At 45.1% G+C, this 25,561-nt stretch overlaps 1 protein-coding gene across 1 annotated transcript in view; it reads right to left on the bottom strand.

The window, feature by feature from the left end:
* Positions 1-25,561, bottom strand: part of nwd1 (NACHT and WD repeat domain containing 1) — a 200,439-nt gene that overhangs the window by 98,466 nt on the left and 76,412 nt on the right. Inside the window, exons 7-11 of the mRNA XM_067999939.1 lie at positions 19,866-20,025; positions 9,831-9,948; positions 5,796-5,960; positions 4,816-5,010; positions 463-585 (exon numbers count right to left, since the gene is read on the bottom strand). Of these exons, the coding sequence (XP_067856040.1) occupies positions 463-585; positions 4,816-5,010; positions 5,796-5,960; positions 9,831-9,948; positions 19,866-20,025 (761 nt within the window). The remainder of the gene's footprint in view (positions 1-462; positions 586-4,815; positions 5,011-5,795; positions 5,961-9,830; positions 9,949-19,865; positions 20,026-25,561) is intronic.

Consider the following 25,561-nt stretch of genomic DNA (forward strand, 5'->3'; position numbering starts at 1 on the left):
TCCATCTCCCCCACTCTCTACAAGCTTTTCAAACACAAGCTTGGCCAAATTATTTCTTGGTGATTTACCTCGTCTTCTCTTTTACTCTTTTCAACCTTGGTTGACTCTTTCTTTTCATTAAAAAGGCTTACACTACAGGAGCTGGGCTAGGAAAACCAACACCCATGTAAGGTCCTTGCAGCCACCAGAAAGGAGACATTTATCCTAGTTACAATGACACTGCCAACCAGATGCTGTGCTCACTCTGCAGACCTCAGTCTCTGCTCAATCTCAGATTTCATAGAAGTAGGTAGGTAGTGTGCAAACGGACAAGCCATGGACAATCAGGCTCAATCTGCAATGGTAAAGGTTCCGATATTCTAACCATTTAGCAAACAGAACATACTTTATTAACCAGTAGGTGTTGTTAGCTCTCATGTGATTTCAGGTCACGTACAATCGTTAAATGGAGTTCTGCCTCACCGGAATGGCCTGTCAATGTGTGAATCACTTCGATATCCTGCAGGTTCCATACGATCATTGTTCCATCCAGGGAGCCCGCCACCAGAACGATGCAATCGGCACTCAGCTCCATCGCAGTAATGCCTGTGGTCAGAAGGGAATTGAAAGCTACACAAGGACCCTAGAGATCCTACAGTAAAGATAGAGTTGACCCTCAGTGCTAGTCATGTGGCCCTCATGACCAGCGTACCTGCTATTGCTAATGAGGGCCTTCCCTGAAGGTGTGAGGAGATATAAACAGTCAATGGGTGGCCCCTATAGGAGGACTTTCAGAAGTTCTCAGGAGATTGGACATTAGCGGGCTACACTGGACCTTGGTAAGATGGCGACACCATGATTTCACACCATGGTCATTATGGTATACAACCACCTTCTAGTCTAATAAGAAAGAACCCGCATTTGTATAGCACCTTCATACATCCTCAGGACATCCCAAAGTGACAGTGGCAGCCAGACGCTGTGCTCAATCTGCGGACCTCACTCTTTACTCAATCTCAGATTTCACAGAAGTAGGTGGGTAGTGTGCAAATGGACAAGCCGTGGACAATCAGAATCAATCTCCAATGGTAAAGGTTCCGATATTGTAAACATTTAGCATAAACATAAGCAATGGGTTCTTTTTAAAGTACAGTCACTCATTTTAGGTGAACATAGCAGCCAGTTTTGCGTATCGCCAACATCCCACAAACAGAAAATGAGTTGAATGACCAGTTAATTAGTCTGTGGTGATGTTGGTTGAGGAAAGAATGTTGGCCCTAGCACCAGGGGAACGCCATGCTCTTCTTCGAATAGTACCATGGAATATTTTACGCCCACCTGAGCAGATAGACAGGGTCTTGATTTAATAGAGCATTCGATAGGCAGCACCACCAATAAAGCAACACTCCCACAGTACTGGATTAGGTAGCCAATCTATACTGGGGTTTGAACTCAGAAGTTTCTGACTCAGAGGCAAAAGTGCTACCAACTGAACATACTGAAAGCAGCAGCACTTATAATATGGTCTGGGGACCACTTTCATCATTAGCCCTCAGTAGACTTGTCAATCCATGTGTCCCTGGAACTCCATTCATAACCCACTACCTGGCTGGAATTCACTGGGCTTCTCATGTTGTCCAGTGGGGAGAAAAGCAAAGGAATGTCATTAGGAAGCAAGTGATAGGGCCTATAGCTTTAATTGGACTATGAGTCCTGTAGGTTTATCTCCTCTTTCTGTGGGATGGTGTGTGGCTTCCAGTGGGCACTTTCCAGGGTAGCATTTGGAGTCAGAAGCTCAGGTCTAGCCTATTATTCCGTGATGCAACGTAGGCAATCCTGAGAGCAGCCCTGAATTTCAGCCTTGGACCAGTGGGTAGCACTTTTAACTCTGAGTCAGAAGGACATGAGTTCAAGTCCCACTCACAAAGACTTGAGTACATAATCCAGGCTGACACTTCAGTGCAGTACTGAAGGAGGTACCGTCTGTTTATTGCTGTTTATGGGATCTTTCTGTGCGCAAATTGTTTGCCCGTTTCCTGCATTACAATAGTAACTACACTTCAAAAAGTACTTCATTGGCTGTAAAGCATTTTGGGACATCCTGAGGTGGTGAAAGGTGCGATAGAAATGAAAGTCTTTCTTTTCTTTCCAAGGCACTACTTGGGATTCTTGTCCTCAGTGGAAGGTTAGTGAGCAACCCTATAACAACCTGTTAGTAAAATGAGTGGAAATCTAATCATAATTCATTTTGAAAAACAAAAACTGTTTGTTTGAAGGGTATCCTTTAATTCTGACCCAGAACACCTCGATGTTGGCATAGAGAATACAAACATGGGCCATAGTAAGAAGGAGTGCGTGGCTCAGAAAGCATTGCATTTAAATAACCGGCCGGCAAAGATTCTTCATGGAGAACATTCCTCTGTGTGGATGGTAATATAACTTGGAATGGTCGAGCACACACACCTCTGTTATTATTTAAAGGGGAGGGCTATCTTGGGCTAGTATGTTGACTGATTTTAATTTGTTTGGATTGAGAAGCCCCGGTGGAGGCAGGAGGCTCAGAATGAGTTAAAGTAGGAGACAGTGCGATGAGTCTTAATCTCAATAGAGTGGGAATGTATGGAGGATGAGGAATGTATGGAGGGTGAGGAATGTATGGAGGGTGAGGAATGTATGGAGGGTGAGGAATGTAAGGAGGATGAGGAATGTATGGAGGGTGAGGAATGTATGGAGGGTGAGGAATGTATGGAGGGTGAGGAATGTAAGGAGGATGAGGAATGTATGGAGGGTGAGGAATGTATGGAGGGTGAGGAATGTATGGAGGGTGAGGAATGTATGGAGGATGAGGAAGGTAAGGAGGGTGAGGAATGTATGGAGGGTGAGGAATGTATGGAGGGTGAGGAATGTATGCAGGATGAGGAATGTATGGAGGATGAGGAAGGTAAGGAGGGTGAGGAATGTAAGGAGGGTGAGGAATGTATGGAGGATAATGTATGGAGGATAATGTATGGAGGGTGAGGAATGTATGGAGGGTGAGGAATGTATGGAGGATGAGGAATGTATGGAGGATGAGGAATGTATGGAGGGTGAGGAATGTATGGAGGGTGAGGAATGTATGGAGGATGAGGAAGGTAAGGAGGGTGAGGAATGTATGGAGGATGAGGAATGTATGGAGGGTGAGGAATGTATGCAGGATGAGGAATGTATGGAGGATGAGGAAGGTAAGGAGGGTGAGGAATGTAAGGAGGGTGAGGAATGTATGGAGGATAATGTATGGAGGATAATGTATGGAGGGTGAGGAATGTATGGAGGATGAGGAACGTATGGAGGGTGAGGAATGTATGGAGGATGAGGAATGTATGGAGGATGAGGAATGTATGGAGGGTGAGGAATGTATGGAGGGTGAGGAATGTATGGAGGATGAGGAAGGTAGGAGGGTGAGGAATGTATGCAGGATGAGGAATGTATGGAGGATGAGGAAGGTAAGGAGGGTGAGGAATGTAAGGAGGGTGAGGAATGTATGGAGGGTGAGGAATGTATGGAGGGTGAGGAACGTATGGAGGGTGAGGAATGTATGGAGGGTGAGGAAGGTAAGGAGGGTGAGGAATGTATGGAGGATGAGGAATGTATGGAGGATGAGGAATGTATGGAGGATAATGTATGGAGGATGAGGAATGTATGGAGGGTGAGGAATGTATGGAGGATAATGTATGGAGGATAATGTATGGAGGGTGAGGAATGTATGGAGGGTGAGGAATGTATGGAGGGTGAGGAACGTATGGAGGATGAGGAATGTATGGAGGATGAGGAATGTATGGAGGGTGAGGAATGTATGGAGGGTGAGGAATGTATGGAGGGTGAGGAATGTATGGAGGGTGAGGAATGTAAGGAGGGTGAAGGACTGCTGATCTGAAGGTCAGAACTAATTGGAAGTTTTAAACTTAGTCCAAAGTGGGGCAACTGGTTCCTGCAAAATAAGAACATTTGACACTTCACAGGTGCGTAATGAAACAAAATTTGACACCGAGCCACGTAAGGAGATATTAGTACTGGTGACCAAAAGCTTGGTCCAAGAATTGGGTTTTAAGGAGCGTCTTAAAGGAGGAGAGAGAGGCGGAGAGGCAGAGAGATTTAGGGAGGGAATTCCAGAATTTAGGGCCTCGGCAGCTGAAGGCACGGCCGCCAATGGTGGAGTGATTAAAATTAGGTTTGCATAAGAAGAGTGCAGAGATCTCGGAGGGTTGTAGGGCTGGAGGAGTTTACAGAGATATCGAGATGAAAACAAGGATGAGAATTTTAAAATTGAGGCGTTGTTGGACCGTGAATCAATGTAGGTCAGCGACCACAAGGGTGATGGGTGAATAGAACTTGGTGCAAGTTAGGATACAGGCAGCAGTGTTTTGGATGCAAGGTGGGAGACTGGCCAAGGGAGCATTGGAATAGTCGAGTCTACATCGACAAGAATATCTTCATCCATCGTACTGGTCACTTCCTCAACTAACTCAATGAGGTTAGTGAGGTAGGGCCATGCTGGGAGTCCCTAATAAACACAAACTCTCCAAGTGATCATCAATCACATCCTGTATGATGCTTTCCCAGTGTTTCTGTCAGGAGCTGAACAAGGGAATAATAAACCATTAACATTGGATCAATGCCGATTGCCACAAAATGTGTGACACACTTGGGGAGCGATTGGGTTGTGATTTGTCCAGCCCGTCTCACTTGCACTGGTGGAAAGACTCACAGCCCTAAGTACTCCATTGGGCCTGACACTCCAAATATCACAAGATTGTGATCCTTTGAGGCATCACTATAAGAACAGAATAGTAAGCGTACCTTTACTGAACCCGGTCAGTGTTGTCCATAGTGGCCCTCCAGGGGGCTGGAAGAAGCCACACAGAGGAGTGAGGATTGGGTTGGGGCACTTAGCACACCATTCCCTGCATTGCTGACATAGCTCGCCAATCATTGGGTAAGAACCCTGGAAGAAATCGAGGCGTGCCAACATCTCAATGTACAGGACACTCTGGTCTACAAAGAAGGAACAAAACAACACATTTTATTCAATGTTACCAAGGTAATTTTACATTTACAACATAATCATGTAGATGCAAGATATTCTCCTAAGAACATCAACTGCAACTCACAGAGCAATCTTATCACAACTATGTCTCTATGTTCTCAATGTTAACCCACGCCATTCTTTAAGGGAACAATGACCTACTCCATTCTCCACTTCGATCTCTAAGGGAGTAATAACCCACTTCGATCTCTGAGGGAGTAATAACCCACTTCGATCTCTAAGGGAGTAATAACCCACTTCGATCTCTAAGGGAGTAATAACCCTCTCCGATTTCTAAGGGACTAATAACCTACTCTGATCTCTAAAAACGCATTCCAATCTATAAGGGATTGATGACCCACTCTATTCTCCATTCTCTAAGGGAGTGTTATCCCACTCCAATTTCCAAGGGACTGTTTTCCCACTGCATTCTCTAAGGGAGTGATAACCCACTTCAATCTCTAATGGAGTTTTAACCCACTCCAATCTCTAATGGAGTTTTAACCCACTCCAATCTCTAAGGGAGTGAAAACCACTCCAATCTTTAAGGGAGTGATAACCCACTCCAATCTTTAAGGGAGTGATAACCCACTCCAATCTCTAAGGGAGTTTTAACTCACTCCAATCTCTAAGGGAGTTTTAACCCACTCCATTCTCTAAGAGTGTGTTAGCCCACTCCAATCTCTATGACAGTAATTGCCCACTCCATTCTCTAAGACAGTGATTGCCCTCTATTATCTATGATTGTTCTTACCTACTCCATTCTCCATGAAGTCTACTGTAGGCCAGATGAGTAACAGTGCGTCTCGAACAAGCTGCACCTCAGGACAATCGACTTGCTTGGTGCACGCATAAAAATCCTCCAACAAGCACTTCATTCCTGCAGCTTGTATTTTACAAACTATCCATTCCATATTTCCTGAAAATTCAAAATAACCTAAGATGTTAGCACAGTGCTGAAGGTATGTATTACCGCCAGATATGAGAAAGGCCTTAGAGACACTGTCGTGGACAATCCAGATCCAAGCCACTGGCTCGGGGTGACTGGGCTACTGCCAGACCACAGCCAGGCATGAATTGCTAGGCTTCAGCCACACACATGATAAGCAAGCAACCACACCCATACTAGCATACTGTGTAAACAGACTGCCTGGCCAGACGACCAGAATAACCTGAGCTTGATCCTTGGTCTGTGCTCAGTTAGGTGTTTTTAGATAGGACAATAATTAAGGTGCAAGAATTGGCCTCAACACCTGTGGAGAAATGAGCCATGGTTCTTGCTCCCAATCACCATCCAATGACCCTGTTGGTCATTTTGAAGTGTAGGTGTCAGGCGAGAACAGCGTCAGGCTGGGCTGTGATGCCTCCTGTATTCAACAAGCTCCCAAATGAAGAAGTTGTTGAGGCACAGATACACTCACCAGAAGAATCAGCACCATCAGAAGAGGAAGATAGAAATTGGCACTGGAAGAAAACTGAGTGGCAGCCACACCATAGGGAGGAGCTGCTATTAATTCAGATATTGTGGAGATAGATAGATGGATGGATGGATGGATGGATAGATAGATAGATAGATAGATAGATAGATAGATAGATAGATAGATAGATAGATAGATAGATAGATAGATAGATAGATAGATAGATAGATAGATTGATTTGTAGATAGACAGAGAAAAGGCTCATTGAGAGAAAGCAAGAATACACACAAATTAATAACGAATGGCTTGTTTGGGTTGGGAGATATTCTCATTCAGATAATAAGCAGATGGATAGAAAGCATGAAGCTACATTGAAGGGACTAAAATCAGAAATCCTCCCAGGGCAATAGAGGATGGTGCGAGGGGCTATAGAAATGGCAGCTGTCTTGGAGAGATCTAGTTGAAGGGCCAAGACCCATAGTGCAAGAAGTTGAAAGAAGCAGGGGAGAAGATGAGATAAATGAAGAAATAGGCAACACCAAGCTTGTAGGAGAATTGAAGAGTGACTATAATGGAACCCCGTTATAGAACACGTCTGATTTTCAATGGAAAGGGTTCTATAGCAAGTGGATAATCCCCTCCCCCAGATTACAGCCCAGATGAAGAGGAAAATCTACTCCATGGTCTTTAGATAAGCAGATTAACAGGTCCTCATGGCACCTTTGAGAATTAGGCACAGCCCTGCTGGTACAAATATAGCTCGCTTGTTTTGACTGATAATGAAAATGCCTCAGTAGGGTCACAGTAGGGACAGGTAGAGTTTTAGGAGCTAGGAAAAAGATTAAAGAACAGGACCTCAAAGGTGGTAATCTCTGGACTACTCCCTGTGCCATGTGTGAGTGAGCACAGAAACAGGAAGATAATGCAAGTGAATGCATGGTTGGAAAGGTGGTGCAGGAGGGAGGGTTTTAGATTCCTGGGGGCATTGGGACCAGCTTTGGGGCAGGAGGGACCTGTACAAACTGGCCGGGTTGCACCTAAACAGGGCTAGGACCAATGTCCTTGCGGGAAGGTTAACTAGTGCTGTGGGGGAGGGTTTAAACTAATTTGGCAGAGGGAGGGAACGTAGCAACAGAGAGGAGACAAGGTGCATAGAACACCAGGAGGGACAAACAGCAACAGAATAAAGAATAGTATAGAAAGAGCAGAAATTAGATGAGGGAAAAAAGCAAAGCCGACTCGCATGATGTTGGAATGCATGTGTGTTAATGCGAGGAGTATTGATTAAGGATAATATCACAGTTCTACAGAAGGACAATATACTGGAGGGTTCAAAGACTGATTCTATTTGATTAGAGTTAAGGAACAGAAAAGGAGCTGTTACATTGCTGGGTGTTTAGTATAGACCCCCAAATAGTGAGAAGGAGATAGAGGAGCAAATCTGTAGGCAAATTTCAGAGAAATGTAAAAATAATAGAGCAGTAATAGTTGGGGACTTCAATTACCCGAATATAGACTGGCGAAAAACCATTGTAAAGGGCAAGGAGGGTGAAGAATTCCTAAAATGTGTACAGGAGAACTTTCTTAATCAGCATGTTTCTAGCCCAATGGGGAAGGAAGCAGTGCTAGATCTAGTTCTGGAGAATGAAGTAGAGTAAGTGGAGTATGTTTCAGCGGGAGAACATCTTGGTAATAGTGATCATAATATAATTAGGTTTAAAGTAGTTATGGACAGGGACAAAGAAAAATCAATGGTGAAAATACTCAAATGGAAGAGAGACAATTTCAGTGATTTGAGAAGGGATTTAGCCCAGGTGGACTGGAAACAAAGATTGGCCAAGAAAACAGTAAATGAGTAATGGCAAGCCTTCAAAGCGAAGATACAAACCAAGCATATTCCCATAAGGAGGAAGGATAGGGCATCCAAAGCTCGAGCTCCCTGGATGAGAAAGGAAATAGAGATTAAAATAAAACAGAAAAAGCAGGAACAGAATACAATAGAAAACCAGACAGAATACAGAGAGTGTGGGGAGAAATTGAAAAGTGATATAAGAAGGGCAATGAGGGAATATGAGAAAAGATTAGTGGGTAAATTAAAAAGGAACCCAAAAATCTTTTAAAAACATATAAAAAGCAAAAGGATAGTTAATGGAATGGTGGAGCCCAATAGGGACAAAGAAGGAAATCTGCTTGTGGAGGCAGAGGGCATGACTGAGGTACTGAATGAGGACTTTGCATCTGTCTTCACAAAGAAGAGGATGAAGTTAATGTCGCAGTAGGGGAGGAGGGAGTAGAAATATTGAACCTAAACCCAATCTGCCACCTCAAGATCACATTCTCAGGTATATGTAGTGTGCTGGTCATTTCCACAATCCCAAGCAAGGTAAGGGTGTGGAGGTGGAGCTCTCCCAGCATTCATAGTGGTGGTGAAAGCCCCCTATTACATTTACAGATCCCATAGGAATGCTGGGGTAGCCTCAACGGTATTGTGATGGAAAGCATTCACAGTCCCATAGCAATTCAGACTACAGAAAAAGAGAAAGAGAAATAGAAGAGAGACAGAGAAAGGAAGTGAGAATAAGAGGAGAGCAGTTCATTTTAAAGAAAGAAAGAACTTACATTTCTATAGCACCTGTCACAACCTCAAGACATCCCAAAGCACTTTACAGCCAATGAAGTACTTTTAAAATGTAGCCACTGTTGTAATGAAGGAAACGTGGTGGCTAATTTGTGCACAGCAAGATCCCACAAACAGCAATGAGATAAAAGATCAGATCATCTGTTTCAGTGATGCTCTTTGAGGGATAAATATTGGCCAGAACACCAGGGAGAACTCCTCTGCTCTTCTTCAAATAGTGCCATGGGATCTTTTACATCCACCTGAGAGGGCAGATGGGCCTCGGTTTAAAGTCTCATCCAAAAGACAGCACCACCAACAGTGCAGCTCTCCCTCGGTACTGCACTGGAGTTTCAGCCTAGATTGTGGGCTGAACCCTCTGGAGTGGGAATTGAACCCACAACCTTCCAACTCAAAGACAAGAGTGCTACCCACCGAGCCACAGATAACATTTGATGCAAATTGGCTATCCCTCTGGCCCATGTGACAGTCATTTATGGCCGTGTATGGTGTGAGTAGTCACCTCAGGTAAATGGCTCACATAATTGGAAATCTCAGCAGGAACATGCTGACACTTCTGCTCAGTGCCATGACGATCTCCTGCATGTGGCTCAAGCTCATGCAGTGTGTCCTGAAACACTGGACACTGTCCTTTACAGCTCATCATACTGCAAGCTGCTGCGGATCAGATAATCAGTGGCATTGGCCCCTCTTGCACAATGTTTTAATGCAGCCTGTATAATCTCATCCTTACCAAGAACCTCCTGTTTCAGCTCATCGATGCAACCAGCACTCAGCAAATGGTGCGGCAGTTCACTCAGTTTTCGCAAGTTCACAACGTCATCCCCAAATTTCAGTGGCTGTGCAGTGACCTAGGTCAAAAAGTAATCTGTTCATTGCTTTACACCAAACTATAACGGGTTTCTGTGGATTTACACCAAACTATAACTGGTTTCTGTGGATTTACACCAAACTATAACTGGTTTCCGTGGGTTTACATCACATTACACTGGTTTCTGTGGATTTACACCACATTACACTGGATTCCGTGGGTTTACACCACATTGCACTGGTTTCTATGGATTTACACCACATTGCACTGGTTTCTCTGGATTTACACCACATTACACTGGTTTCTATGGATTTACACCACATTACACTGGTTTCTATGGGTTTACACCACATTACACTGGTTTCTATGGATTTACACCACATTACACTGGTTTCCGTGGGTTTACACCACATTGCACTGGTTTCTATGGATTTACACCACATTACACTGGTTTCTATGGGTTTACACCACATTACACTGGTTTCTATGGATTTACACCACATTACACTGGTTTCCGTGGGTTTACACCACATTACACTGGTTTCTGTGGGTTTACACCACATTACACTGGGTTCTGTGGGTTTACACCACATTACACTGGTTTCTATGGATTTACACCACATTACACTGGTTTCTATGGGTTTACACCACATTACACTGGTTTCTATGGATTTACACCACATTACACTGGTTTCTATGGATTTACACCACATTACACTGGTTTCCGTGGGTTTACACCACATTACACTGGTTTCTGTGGGTTTACACCACATTACACTGGGTTCTGTGGGTTTACACCACATTACACTGGTTTCTATGGATTTACACCACATTACACTGGTTTCTATGGGTTTACACCACATTACACTGGTTTCTATGGATTTACACCACATTACACTGGTTTCTGTGGGTTTACACCACATTACACTGGTTTCTATGGATTTACACCACACTACACTGGTTTCTGTGGATTTACACCACATTACACTGGTTTCCGTGGGTTTACACCACATTACACTGGTTTCCGTGGGTTTACACCACATTACACTGGTTTCTATGGATTTACACCACATTACACTGGTTTCCGTGGGTTTACACCACATTACACTGGTTTCTATGGATTTACACCACATTACACTGGTTTCTGTGGGTTTACACCACATTACACTGGTTTCTGTGGGTTTACACCACATTACACTGGTTTCTATGGATTTACACCACATTACACTGGTTTCCGTGGGTTTACACCACATTACACTGGTTTCTATGGATTTACACCACATTACACTGGTTTCTGTGGGTTTACACCACACTACACTGGTTTCTATGGATTTACACCACATTACACTGGTTTCTGTGGGTTTACACCACATTACACTGGTTTCTGTGGGTTTACACCACATTACACTGGTTTCTATGGGTTTACACCACATTGCACTGGTTTCTGTGGGTTTACACCACATTACACTGGTTTCTATGGGTTTACACCACATTACACTGGTTTCTATGGATTTACACGACATTACACTGGTTTCTATGGATTTACACCACATTACACTGGTTTCCGTGGGTTTACACCACATTACACTGGTTTCTATGGATTTACACCACATTACACTGGTTTCTGTGGGTTTACACCACATTACACTGGTTTCTATGGATTTACACCACATTACACTGGTTTCTGTGGGTTTACACCACATTACACTGGTTTCTGTGGGTTTACACCACATTACACTGGTTTCTATGGATTTACACCACATTGCACTGGTTTCTGTGGGTTTACACCACATTGCACTGGTTTCTGTGGGTTTACACCACATTGCACTGGTTTCTGTGGGTTTACACCACATTACACTGGTTTCTATGGATTTACACCACATTGCACTGGTTTCTGTGGGTTTACACCACATTACACTGGTTTCTGTGGGTTTACACCACATTGCACTGGTTTCTGTGGGTTTACACCACATTACACTGGTTTCTATGGGTTTACACCACATTACACTGGTTTCTATGGATTTACACCACATTACACTGGTTTCTATGGATTTACACCACATTACACTGGTTTCCGTGGGTTTACACCACATTACACTGGTTTCTATGGATTTACACCACATTACACTGGTTTCTGTGGGTTTACACCACATTACACTGGTTTCTATGGATTTACACCACATTACACTGGTTTCTGTGGGTTTACACCACATTACACTGGTTTCTATGGATTTACACCACATTACACTGGTTTCTGTGGGTTTACACCACATTACACTGGTTTCTATGGATTTACACCACATTACACTGGTTTCTGTGGGTTTACACCACATTACACTGGTTTCTGTGGGTTTACACCACATTACACTGGTTTCTGTGGGTTTACACCACATTACACTGGTTTCTGTGGGTTTACACCACATTACACTGGTTTCTGTGGGTTTACACCACATTACACTGGTTTCTATGGGTTTACACCACATTACACTGGTTTCTATGGATTTACACCACATTACACTGGTTTCTATGGATTTACACCACATTGCACTGGTTTCTGTGGATTTACACCACATTACACTGGTTTCTGTGGATTTACACCACATTACACTGGTTTCTGTGGATTTACACCACATTACACTGGTTTCTATGGATTTACACCACATTGCACTGGTTTCTGTGGGTTTACATCACATTACACTGGTTTCTATGGATTTACACCACATTACACTGGTTTCTGTCGGTTTACACCACATTACACTGGTTTCGATGGATTTACACCACACTACACTGGTTTCTGTCGGTTTACATCACATTACACTGGTTTCTGTCGGTTTACATCACATTACACTGGTTTCTGTGGGTTTACACCACATTACACTGGTTTATGTGGGTTTACACCACATTACACTGGTTTCTATGGATTTACACCACATTACACTGGTTTCTGTGGATTTACACCACATTACACTGGTTTCTATGGATTTACACCACATTACACTGGTTTCTATGGGTTTACACCACATTACACTGGTTTCCGTGGGTTTACACCACATTACACTGGTTTCTGTGGGTTTACACCACATTACACTGGTTTCTGTGGATTTACACCACATTACACTGGTTTCTATGGATTTACACCACATTACACTGGTTTCCATGGGTTTACACCACATTACACTGGTTTCCGTGGGTTTACACCACATTACACTGGTTTCTGTGGGTTTACACCACATTACACTGGTTTCTGTGGGTTTACACCACATTACACTGGTTTGTATGGATTTACACCACATTACACTGGTTTCCGTGGGTTTACACCACATTACACTGGTTTCTGTGGGTTTACACCACATTACACTGGTTTCTGTGGGTTTACACCACATTACACTGGTTTCTATGGATTTACATCACATTACACTGGTTTCTGTGGATTTACACCACATTACACTGGTTTCTATGGATTTACACCACATTACACTGGTTTCTATGGATTTACACCACATTACACTGGTTTCTATGGGTTTACACCACATTACACTGGTTTCCGTGGGTTTACACCACATTACACTGGTTTCTGTGGGTTTACACCACATTACACTGGTTTCTGTGGGTTTACACCACATTACACTGGTTTCTGTGGGTTTACACCACATTACACTGGTTTCCGTGGGTTTACACCACATTACACTGGTTTCTGTCGGTTTACACCACATTACACTGGTTTCTATGGATTTACACCACATTACACTGGTTTCTGTGCGTTTACACCACATTACACTGGTTTCTGTCGGTTTACATCACATTACACTGGTTTCTGTGGGTTTACACCACATTACACTGGTTTCTGTGGGTTTACACCACATTACACTGGTTTCTATGGATTTACACCACATTACACTGGTTTCTGTGGATTTACACCACATTACACTGGTTTCTATGGATTTACACCACATTACACTGGTTTCTATGGATTTACACCACATTACACTGGTTTCTGTCGGTTTACATCACATTACACTGGTTTCTGTGGGTTTACACCACATTACACTGGTTTCTATGGATTTACACCACATTACACTGGTTTCTGTGGATTTACACCACACTACACTGGTTTCTATGGATTTACACCACATTACACTGGTTTCTGTGGGTTTACACCACATTACACTGGTTTCTGTGGGTTTACACCACATTACACTGGTTTCTATGGGTTTACACCACATTGCACTGGTTTCTGTGGGTTTACACCACATTACACTGGTTTCTATGGGTTTACACCACATTACACTGGTTTCTATGGATTTACACCACATTGCACTGGTTTCTGTGGGTTTACACCACATTACACTGGTTTCTATGGGTTTACACCACATTACACTGGTTTCTATGGATTTACACCACATTACACTGGTTTCTATGGATTTACACCACATTACACTGGTTTCCGTGGGTTTACACCACATTACACTGGTTTCTATGGATTTACACCACATTACACTGGTTTCTGTGGGTTTACACCACATTACACTGGTTTCTATGGATTTACACCACATTACACTGGTTTCTGTGGGTTTACACCACATTACACTGGTTTCTATGGATTTACACCACATTACACTGGTTTCTGTGGGTTTACACCACATTACACTGGTTTCTGTGGATTTACACCACATTACACTGGTTTCTGTGGGTTTACACCACATTACACTGGTTTCTGTGGGTTTACACCACATTACACTGGTTTCTGTGGGTTTACACCACATTACACTGGTTTCTGTGGGTTTACACCACATTACACTGGTTTCTGTGGGTTTACACCACATTACACTGGTTTCTATGGGTTTACACCACATTACACTGGTTTCTATGGATTTACACCACATTACACTGGTTTCTATGGATTTACACCACATTGCACTGGTTTCTGTGGATTTACACCACATTACACTGGTTTCTGTGGATTTACACCACATTACACTGGTTTCTATGGATTTACACCACATTGCACTGGTTTCTGTGGGTTTACATCACATTACACTGGTTTCTATGGATTTACACCACATTACACTGGTTTCTGTCGGTTTACACCACATTACACTGGTTTCGATGGATTTACACCACACTACACTGGTTTCTGTCGGTTTACATCACATTACACTGGTTTCTGTGGGTTTACACCACATTACACTGGTTTATGTGGGTTTACACCACATTACACTGGTTTCTATGGATTTACACCACATTACACTGGTTTCTGTGGATTTACACCACATTACACTGGTTTCTATGGATTTACACCACATTACACTGGTTTCTATGGGTTTACACCACATTACACTGGTTTCCGTGGGTTTACACCACATTACACTGGTTTCTGTGGGTTTACACCACATTACACTGGTTTCTGTGGATTTACACCACATTACACTGGTTTCTATGGATTTACACCACATTACACTGGTTTCCATGGGTTTACACCACATTACACTGGTTTCTATGGATTTACACCACATTACACTGGTTTCCGTGGGTTTACACCACATTACACTGGTTTCTGTGGGTTTACACCACATTACACTGGTTTCTGTGGGTTTACACCACATTACACTGGTTTGTATGGATTTACACCACATTACACTGGTTTCCGTGGGTTTACACCACATTACACTGGTTTCTGTGGGTTTACACCACATTACACTGGTTTCTGTGGGTTTACACCACATTACACTGGTTTCTATGGATTTACATCACATTACACTGGTTTCTGTGGATTTACACCACATTACACTGGTTTCTATGGATTTACACCACATTACACTGGTTTCTATGGATTTACACCACATTACACTGGTTTCTATGGGTTTACACCACATTACACTGGTTTCCGTGGGTTTACACCACATTACACTGGTTTCTGTGGGTTTACACCACATTACACTGGTTTCTGTGGGTTTACACCACATTACACTGGTTTCTGTGGGTTTACACCACATTACACTGGTTTCCGTGGGTTTACACCACATTACACTGGTTTCTGTCGGTTTACACCACATTACACTGGTTTCTATGGATTTACACCACATTACACTGGTTTCTGTGCGTTTACACCACATTACACTGGTTTCTGTCGGTTTACATCACATTACACTGGTTTCTGTGGGTTTACACCACATTACACTGGTTTCTGTGGGTTTACACCACATTACACTGGTTTCTATGGATTTACACCACATTACACTGGTTTCTGTGGATTTACACCACATTACACTGGTTTCTATGGATTTACACCACATTACACTGGTTTCTATGGATTTACACCACATTACACTGGTTTCTGTCGGTTTACATCACATTACACTGGTTTCTGTGGGTTTACACCACATTACACTGGTTTCTATGGATTTACACCACATTACACTGGTTTCTGTGGATTTACACCACATTACACTGGTTTCTATGGATTTACACCACATTACACTGGTTTCTATGGGTTTACACCACATTACACTGGTTTCCGTGGGTTTGCACCACATTACACTGGTTTCTGTGGGTTTACACCACATTACACTGGTTTCTGTGGATTTACACCACATTACACTGGTTTCTATGGATTTACACCACATTACACTGGTTTCTGTCGGTTTACATCACATTACACTGGTTTCTGTGGATTTACATCACATTACACTGGTTTCCGTGGGTTTACACCACATTACACTGGTTTATGTGGGTTTACACCACATTACACTGGTTTCTATGGGTTTACACCACATTACACTGGTTTCTGTGGGTTTACACCACATTACACTGGTTTATGTGGGTTTACACCACATTACACTGGTTTCTATGGATTTACACCACATTACACTGGTTTCTATGGGTTTACACCACATTACACTGGTTTCCGTGGGTTTACACCACATTACACTGGTTTCTATGGATTTACACCACATTACACTGGTTTCCGTGGGTTTACACCACATTACACTGGTTTCTGTGGGTTTACACCACATTACACTGGTTTCTATGGATTTACACCACATTACACTGGTTTCTATGGATTTACACCACATTACACTGGTTTCTATGGATTTACACCACATTACACTGGTTTCCGTGGGTTTACACCACATTACACTGGTTTCTGTGGGTTTACACCACATTACACTGGTTTCTATGGGTTTACACCACATTACACTGGTTTCCGTGGGTTTACACCACATTGCACTGGTTTCTATGGATTTACACCACATTACACTGGTTTCCGTGGGTTTACACCACATTACACTGGTTTCTATGGGTTTACACCACATTACACTGGTTTCCGTGGGTTTACACCACATTACACTGGTTTCTATGGATTTACACCACATTACACTGGTTTCCGTGGGTTTACACCACATTACACTGGTTTCTATGGGTTTACACCACATTACACTGGTTTCTGTGGGTTTACACCACATTACACTGGTTTCTATGGGTTTACACCACATTACACTGGTTTCCGTGGGTTTACACCACATTACACTGGTTTCTATGGATTTACACCACATTACACTGGTTTCCGTGGGTTTACACCACATTACACTGGTTTCTATGGGTTTACACCACATTACACTGGTTTCTATGGATTTACACCACATTACACTGGTTTCCGTGGGTTTACACCACATTACACTGGTTTCTATGGATTTACACCACACTACACTGGTTTCCGTGGGTTTACACCACATTACACTGGTTTCTGTGGGTTTACACCACATTACACTGGTTTCTATGGATTTACACCACATTACACTGGTTTCTCTGGATTTACACCACATTACACTGGTTTCTCTGGATTTACACCACATTACACTGGTTTCTGTGGATTTACACCACATTACACTGGTTTCTGTGGGTTTACACCACATTACACTGGTTTCTGTGGGTTTACACCACATTACACTGGTTTCTGTGGGTTTACACCACATTGCACTGGTTTCTGTGGGTTTACACCACATTACACTGGTTTCTGTGTATTTACACCACATTACAGTGGTTTCTGTGTCCAGCTGGGATCGCGCTCCTGATTACTGTCCAATGACCATTGCTGGGAGGTGCATATTTAAGGAAGTTTGGAACAGGGCCCAGCTCTGACGCTACCATAGTGGAAAAGCCTATGAACACTCAGAGCCCAAGCTAGGTAACAGAGGGCTGATATGTGCTCATGGGACTGTGCCCTCGTCATCACCTCACATCGCTTGTGCACCTTTAATGAGTTATCAACTATTACCCCCAAGTCTCTCTTGATTCATTTAACAGTTCCCCGGCATGGTCTAAACATACACCAAAACCAAACGCTTGACATGGCACTTATCCAGATTGAAGGACTTCTGCCGCACATGGGCCCATTCTCCTAACCTATCTAAATCGGCTGCAAACTATTGATTTGGTCTAAATCATTAACTTTCTTCGTCTCATGTAGGGAGATAGGGTCTGGATTGGCTGCATGTGGCATCACCCTGAGAGGAAGGCGTATCATTCGAGTCTGCTCCAGCACGGTCTCCACATGTCCAGTGACCTGATTGGGGGCAGACCAAGGGATGGCCGGTAAATGCGGCCTTGCCAGCATCGCACACATCCTGAGCAGTAAGGAGAGCAGTCAAGCTCTGCAGAAAAGGCTCTCTCGACCCAATCCTCTGGTAAACTGCATAGGATAGCCTGCTGTATATCAGAAACCAAGGCCTCAGTGGCAGTGGTTTGAGCATTCTCCTGAGACACTTTGACCGGCTCTAGGACCTCTCGTCCCTTAAGGTTTCACTGTCCATCTCTGTGGTAGATTGCAGTGAAGTGAAGCTCCTGGGCCTGACTACACCGAAGCAAAACACGAATAATTAAACCTTAAACGTAATTGGCTGTGAAACGCTTTGGGACGTCCTGAGGATGTGAAAGGTGCTATAGAAATGGAAGTATTGCATTTCCTCTACACCTGCCCGCAGACCCTTGCAGTGTGTGTGTCACATTCTATACTGACTGCACCACAAGTTGGCCCCGTGCTAGCATTGTTTTTATTAAATGCAGCCCCTGGATCCCAGGCCTCTGGAACTAAGGAGGCGAGTTGAAAATCTGTTGATGAATTAGTCGCAATGAATTATTTTTGTTGACACCAGGACATCTCCTCCATTGAACGGTGCCATGGGATCTTTAACATCCACCTGGACAGGCCGGCAAGGACATGGTTTAAGGACTTAATTGAAAGACGGCACCTCCGATAGTGCAGCACTCCCTCAGGACTTCCCCTCCATCAGTGCAGTATTCCCTCAGTACTGACCCTCCGACAGTGCAGCATTCCCTCAGTACTGACCCTCCGACAGTGCAGTATTCCCTCCGACAATGCAGCACTCCCTCAGTACGGTACCTCCGATAGTGCAGCACTCCCTCAGTACTGACCCTCCGACAGTGCAGCATTCCCTCAGTACTGACCCTCCTACAGTGCAGCACTCCCTCAGTACTGACCCTCCGACAATGCAGCACTCCCTCAGTACGGTACCTCCGATAGTGCAGCACTCCCTCAGTACTGACCCTCCGACAGTGCAGCATTCCCTCAGTACTGACCCTCCGACAGTGCAGCACTCCCTCAGTACTAACACTCCGACAATGCAGCATTCCCTCAGTACTGACCCTCCGACAATGCAGCACTCCGTCAGTACTGACCCTCCGACAATGCAGCACTCCCTCAGTACTGACCCTCCGACAATGCAGCGCTCCCTCAGTATTACACTGGAGTGTCAGCCTGGATTATGTGCTTAAGGCTTTGGAGTGGGCTTAAACCTACGACCTTCTGCCTCAGAGGCGACTGCCCTCCCACTGAATGATTCCTCAAACTGTCATCATGAAAAATTAAATTCCAGGACACTGTGCCTGGTGCCTAGTTGCCTTTTCAACAAACAGTAGTGCAGTCTGACTGATCAATACCTTCCTGTCTGCAAAGAGTGTCTCCTTCAGCAGTGGGAGTGTGATGACCTTCCTCCTCCCCTGACTCCAGGTGCCCTTGAAGAAATCCGCCAGCACTGAGTGACGTTTGATTTTTTCCTCTGCTGGGAGATACAGTTCATGCACAGCCTCCACGAATTGCCTGAAATGAGCACAGGGAGCATTCTGTTTCATTGGTGTCTGATGCATCACTGCGGTTAAGTTTCCAGTTATTGAGAAATACACACAAGTACAGATTCTGTTTGCCCGATGCAGAGGGCACGCTCTCTCCTCCAAGGGATACCCCCACCCCTGGCTCAAAACCACAGAGCTCAGTCACAAAGGGGCAAAAGCCTAAAGGTAGGAGCCCTGAGTGTGATCAGGGATACCTCTGGAAGTTCACCAGCTGAAACTGTGCAGCTTGTCCAGCTCAGATCGCCCTGCCAGTCAGGGCTCCGGCCCTGCAGGGTTACCCAGGTGCGAGTGGCGAGAATTCCCAGCCCCCCCTACAGTTGTGAGTCAGGCTGGTGGGTCAATGATCGCAGCAGCCTGGAGATCCGCGGCCAGCCCAGCTCAGGGCCTGTGTTACCGAGATCGCCAGAGAGGGCTCCTCAGTTCTAATCTCTTATCATCAGCCCTGGAGCCAGCTTGACCCTGCTTACCTCAGCCAAGGGGAATAGTTTCTAGATGTGAAGATATGGGCCAATAGAGGAAGGCGAGCTGATTAGAACTTTCACTGGGCTCTGCTCCATTCATCTCCTCAGCCAACTGGGTGATGGGATGCCCGCCGAATGCTTCTTTAAACCGGCCAAGGTGGGGTTTGTGTGGAAGGGGAGAGGCTTTCAAACCAAACACTGGCAATGATATGAATTCTGAATCTGCTATGTTTCAAGGAGAATAGGGACCAGTCATCACAGATCTACGGTTCATGTCATTGCACCTAGGTATGTCCAACAGTTAGGCTACCAGGCTGATATATGAATGGCAAAATTGCCCTGTAGGCCGCAAATGCAAAATTATAACTAAACACTATGCAACATTTGATTTTACAGATTTTCCCGGCTCTGCAATAAGGCAAGTCAAAAATTCAAAACTTACCTTTCCGGGGCAGCAATCCCTTTAAGAACTGCTGGTTTGGCTGCTGAGCACCTCAGAATAATGAGGGTAGGGGGCAGAGTGTGTGTTGGGCAGGGACTGAGGGTAGGGGGCAGAGTGTGTGGGCAGGTACTGAGGGTAGGGGGCACAGTGTGTGGGCAGGTACTGAGGGTAGGGGGCAGAGTGTGTGGGCAGGGACTGAGGGTAGGGGGCACAGTGTGTGGGCAGGTACTGAGGGTAGGGGGCAGAGTGTGTGTGGGCAGGGACTGAGGGTAGGGGGCACAGTGTGTGGGCAGGTACTGAGGGTAGGGGGCAGAGTGTGTGTGGGCAGGGACTGAGGGTAGGGGGCACAGTGTGTGGGCAGGTACTGAGGGTAGGGGGCAGAGTGTGCGTTGGGCAGGGACTGAGGGTAGGGGGCACAGTGTGTGGGCAGGTACTGAGGGTAGGGGGCAGAGTGTGCGTTGGGCAGGGACTGAGGGTAGGGGGCAGAGTGTGTGTGGGCAGGGACTGAGGGTAGGGGGCACAGTGTGTGGGCAGGTACTGAGGGTAGGGGGCAGAGTGTGCGTTGGGCAGGGACTGAGGGTAGGGGGCAGAGTGTGTGTGGGCAGGGACTGAGGGTAGGGGGCAGAGTGTGTGGGCAGGGACTGAGGGTAGGGGGCAGAGTGTGTGTGGGCAGGGACTGAGGGTAGGGGGCACAGTGTGTGTTGAGCAGGGACTGAGGGTAGGGGGCAGAGTGTGTGTGGGCAGGGACTGAGGGTAGGGGGCAGAGTGCGTGTGGGCAGTTACTGAGGGTAGGGGGCACAGTGTGTGTGGGCAGTTACTGAGGGTAGGGGGCACAGTGTGTGTGGGCAGTTACTGAGGGTAGGGGGCAGAGTGTGTGTGGGCAGTTACTGAGGGTAGGGGGCAGAGTGTGTGGGCAGGGACTGAGGGTAGGGGCAGAGTGTGTGTGGGCAGTTACTGAGGGTAGGGGGCACAGTGTGTGTGGGCAGTTACTGAGGGTAGGGGGCACAGTGTGTGTGGGCAGTTACTGAGGGTAGGGGGCACAGTGTGTGGGCAGTTACTGAGGGTAGGGGGCACAGTGTGTGTGGGCAGGGACTGAGGGTAGGGGGCACAGTGTGTGTGGGCAGTTACTGAGGGTAGGGGGCACAGTGTGTGTGGGCAGTTACTGAGGGTAGGGGGCACAGTGTGTGTGGGCAGTTACTGAGGGTAGGGGACACAGTGTGTGGGCAGTTACTGAGGGTAGGGGGCAGAGTGTGTGTGGGCAGTTACTGAGGGTAGGGGGCACAGTGTGTGTGGGCAGTTACTGAGGGTAGGGGGCACAGTGTGTGTGGGCAGTTACTGAGGGTAGGGGGCACAGAGTGTGTGGGCAGTTACTGAGGGTAGGGGGCACAGTGTGTGTGGGCAGTTACTGAGGGTAGGGGGCAGAGTGTGTGTCACGGTCAGTCGCAATGCAATTTTGCAATGGGGACTTCAGTCAGGCTGTAGGCCCCCGATTTACAGATGCAAAGGGCCTAACGCCTGTTTCAGGTGCTTCCCTGGAAACCCACGGAAGAGCCTTGACCAAGATGCTGGTTGGTGAACTTCTGGCACGGAAAGAGGGTGTGGACACTGCCTGCCAAATTGGACTCTTCGGGCGCCTGTTCTACACCTGTCAAATGGACGAAGCACGATCAAATTTCTAGGCCTCTATCTTTAAATGGTGATTCCATGGTTTTTAAATGTGGAGCCATTAGTTTCATGAGTGTATCACCCACCTAAACCTTCTCATTCATTTCAGAGAGCAGTGTGAATATGGTGGCTGAGTGGTGCAGTGCATTGAGGTACCGATTGAATTGAGGTGTTTAAAATTATTAAGGGATTCAGTAGGGTGCATAGAGAGGAACTATTTCCTCTGGTGGGGGCAGTCCAGAACAAGGGGGCATAACCTTAAAATTAGAGCTAGGCCGTTCAAGAGCGAAATCAGGAAGCATTTTTCACCCAAAGGAGTAGTGAAAATCGGGAACTTTCTCCCTCAAAAGGCTGTTGATGCTGGGGGTCAATTGAAAATATCAAAACTGAGATCGATAGATTTTTCTTGGGTATCAGGGGATATCAATGGATCAAAGGCGGGTAAATGGAGTTGAGGTACAGATCCTGATTTGATTGAATAGCGGAACAGGGGCTGTTCCTATGTTCCTTCTCATGAGTTGCGTTGTAGGACAGTAACATGTCCATTCCCAACCGTTAGTTCCTCATCTGATGAGTTCCTGATCTTGGCCGGTCTGCCCGGGTCTGTGCAGACTGTAGACTTGGTGTTTTCCCACAGGGAGAGAAAATTGGAAGCCACCTGGCCCAGAACTCCTAGCAGCTAGGAACAGGGACCTGTGGTAGAGACCTGGAGACAGGTTGACTGGTCACTAAATCATAGAATCATAGAATCATGGAAATTTATGGCACAGAAGGAGGCCATTCGGCCTATTGTGTCTGTGCTGGCTGAAAAAGAGCGATCCAGCTTAATCCCACTTTCCAGCTCTTGGTCCGTAGCCCTGTAGGTTACAGCACTTCAGGTGCACATCCAGGTACTTTTTTAATGTGATGAGGGTTTCTGCCTCTACCATCCTTTCAGGCAGTGAGTTCCAGACCCCCACCAGAAAAAAATTCTCTTCAACTCCCCTCTAACCCTTCTACCAATTACTTTAAATCTATGCTCCTTGGTTATTGACCCCTCTGCTAAGGGAAATAGGTCCTTCCTAACCACTCTATCTAGGCCCCGCATTATTTTATACACCTCAATTAAATCACCCCGCAGCCTTCTCTTTTCCAAAGAAAACAACCCCAGCCGATCCAATCTTCCCTCATAGCTAAAATTCTCCAGTCCTGGCAACATCCCCGTAAATCTCCTCTGTACCCTCTCCAGTGCAATCACATCTTTCCTGTAATGTGGTGACCAGAACTGTACGCAGTACTCAAGCTGTGGCCTAACCAATGTTTTATACAGTTCCAGCATAACCTCCCTGCTCTTATATTCTGTGCCTTGGCTAATAAAGAAAAGGCCCGTATGCCTTTTTAACCACCTTATCTACCTGTCCTGCTACCTTCAGGAATCTGTGGACATGCACTCCAAGGTCCCTTTGTTCCTCTACACCTCTCAGTATCCTCCCATTTATTGTGTATTCCCTTTGCCTTGTTTGCCCTCCCCAAATGCATTACCTCACACTCCTCCAGATTGAATTCCATTTGCCACTTTTCTGCCCACCTGACCAGTCCATTGATAACTTCCTGCAGTCCACAGCTTTCCTCCTCACTATCAACCACATGGCCAATTTTTGTATCATCTGCAAATTTCTTAATCGTGCCCCCTACATTTAAGTCTAAATCATTAATATATACCACAAAAAGCAAGGGACCTTGTACTGAGCCGTGCTGAACCCCACTGGAAACGGCCTTCCAGTCACAAAAACACCCGTCGACCATTACCCTTTGCTTCCTGCCACCGAGCCAACTAACCGCTTTCCCTTGGATTCCATGGGCTTTTACTTTTCGGACCAGTCTGCCATGTGGGACCTTGTCAAAAGCCTTGCTAAAATCCATGTAGACTACATCAAACATCGACCCTCCTTGTTACCTCCTCAAAAAATTCAATCAAGTTAGTCAGACACGACCTTCCCTTAACAAATGCATGTTGACTGTCCTTGATTAATCTGTGCCTTTCTAAGTGACGATTAATATTGTCCCTCAGAATTATTTCCAATAATTTTCCCACCACCGAGATTAGACTGGGTTGTTGAATATAATGTCGGACAGACGCAAGAAGAAGGAAAGTGACTTTTAGAAACAAAACTGTGTTGAAGATAGAAGAGGATATCAGGAATATAACCGAGGAGGAAATGTTGGAATTTTGGGCTTACACAGAATTACATTACATAGAATGTACAGCACAGAAACAGGCCATTCGGCCCAAGTGATCTATGCTCCACATGAGCCTCCTCCCACTCCTCTTTATCTAACTCGATCAGCCTATCCATCTATTCCTTTCTCCATCATGTACATATCTAGCTTCCCTTTAAATGCATCTATTTGTCTTAACTACTCCTTGTGGTAGCGAGTTCCACATTCTAACCACTCTCTGGGTAAAGAAGTTTCTCCTGAATTCTTTATTGGATTTATTAGTGACTATCTTATATATCTGTGATGGGGCCTCAACTATTCACTGTATTTATTAACGACTTAGATGATGGGATAGAGAGCCACATATCCAAGTTTGCCGATGACACAAAGATAGGTAGCATTGTAAGCAGTGTAGATGGAAGCATAAAATTACAGAGAGATATTAATAGATTAATTGAATGGGCAAAACTGTGGCAAATGGATTTCAATGTAGGCAAGTGTGAGATCATCCACTTTGGACCTAAAAAGGATAGATCAGAGTCCTTTCTAAATGGTGAAAAGCTCGAAACAGTGGATGTCCAAAGAGACTGAGAGGTCCATGTACATAGATCATTAAAATGTCATGGACAGGTACAGAAAATAATCAAAAAGGCCAATGGAATGCTCGCCTTTATATCTAGAGGACTAGAATACAAGGGGGTAGAGGTTATACTATAGCTATACAAAGCCCTGGTTAG

Source organism: Heptranchias perlo, chromosome 18 (genome assembly GCF_035084215.1).
Source record: "Heptranchias perlo isolate sHepPer1 chromosome 18, sHepPer1.hap1, whole genome shotgun sequence".
Lineage (NCBI taxonomy): Eukaryota > Metazoa > Chordata > Chondrichthyes > Hexanchiformes > Hexanchidae > Heptranchias > Heptranchias perlo.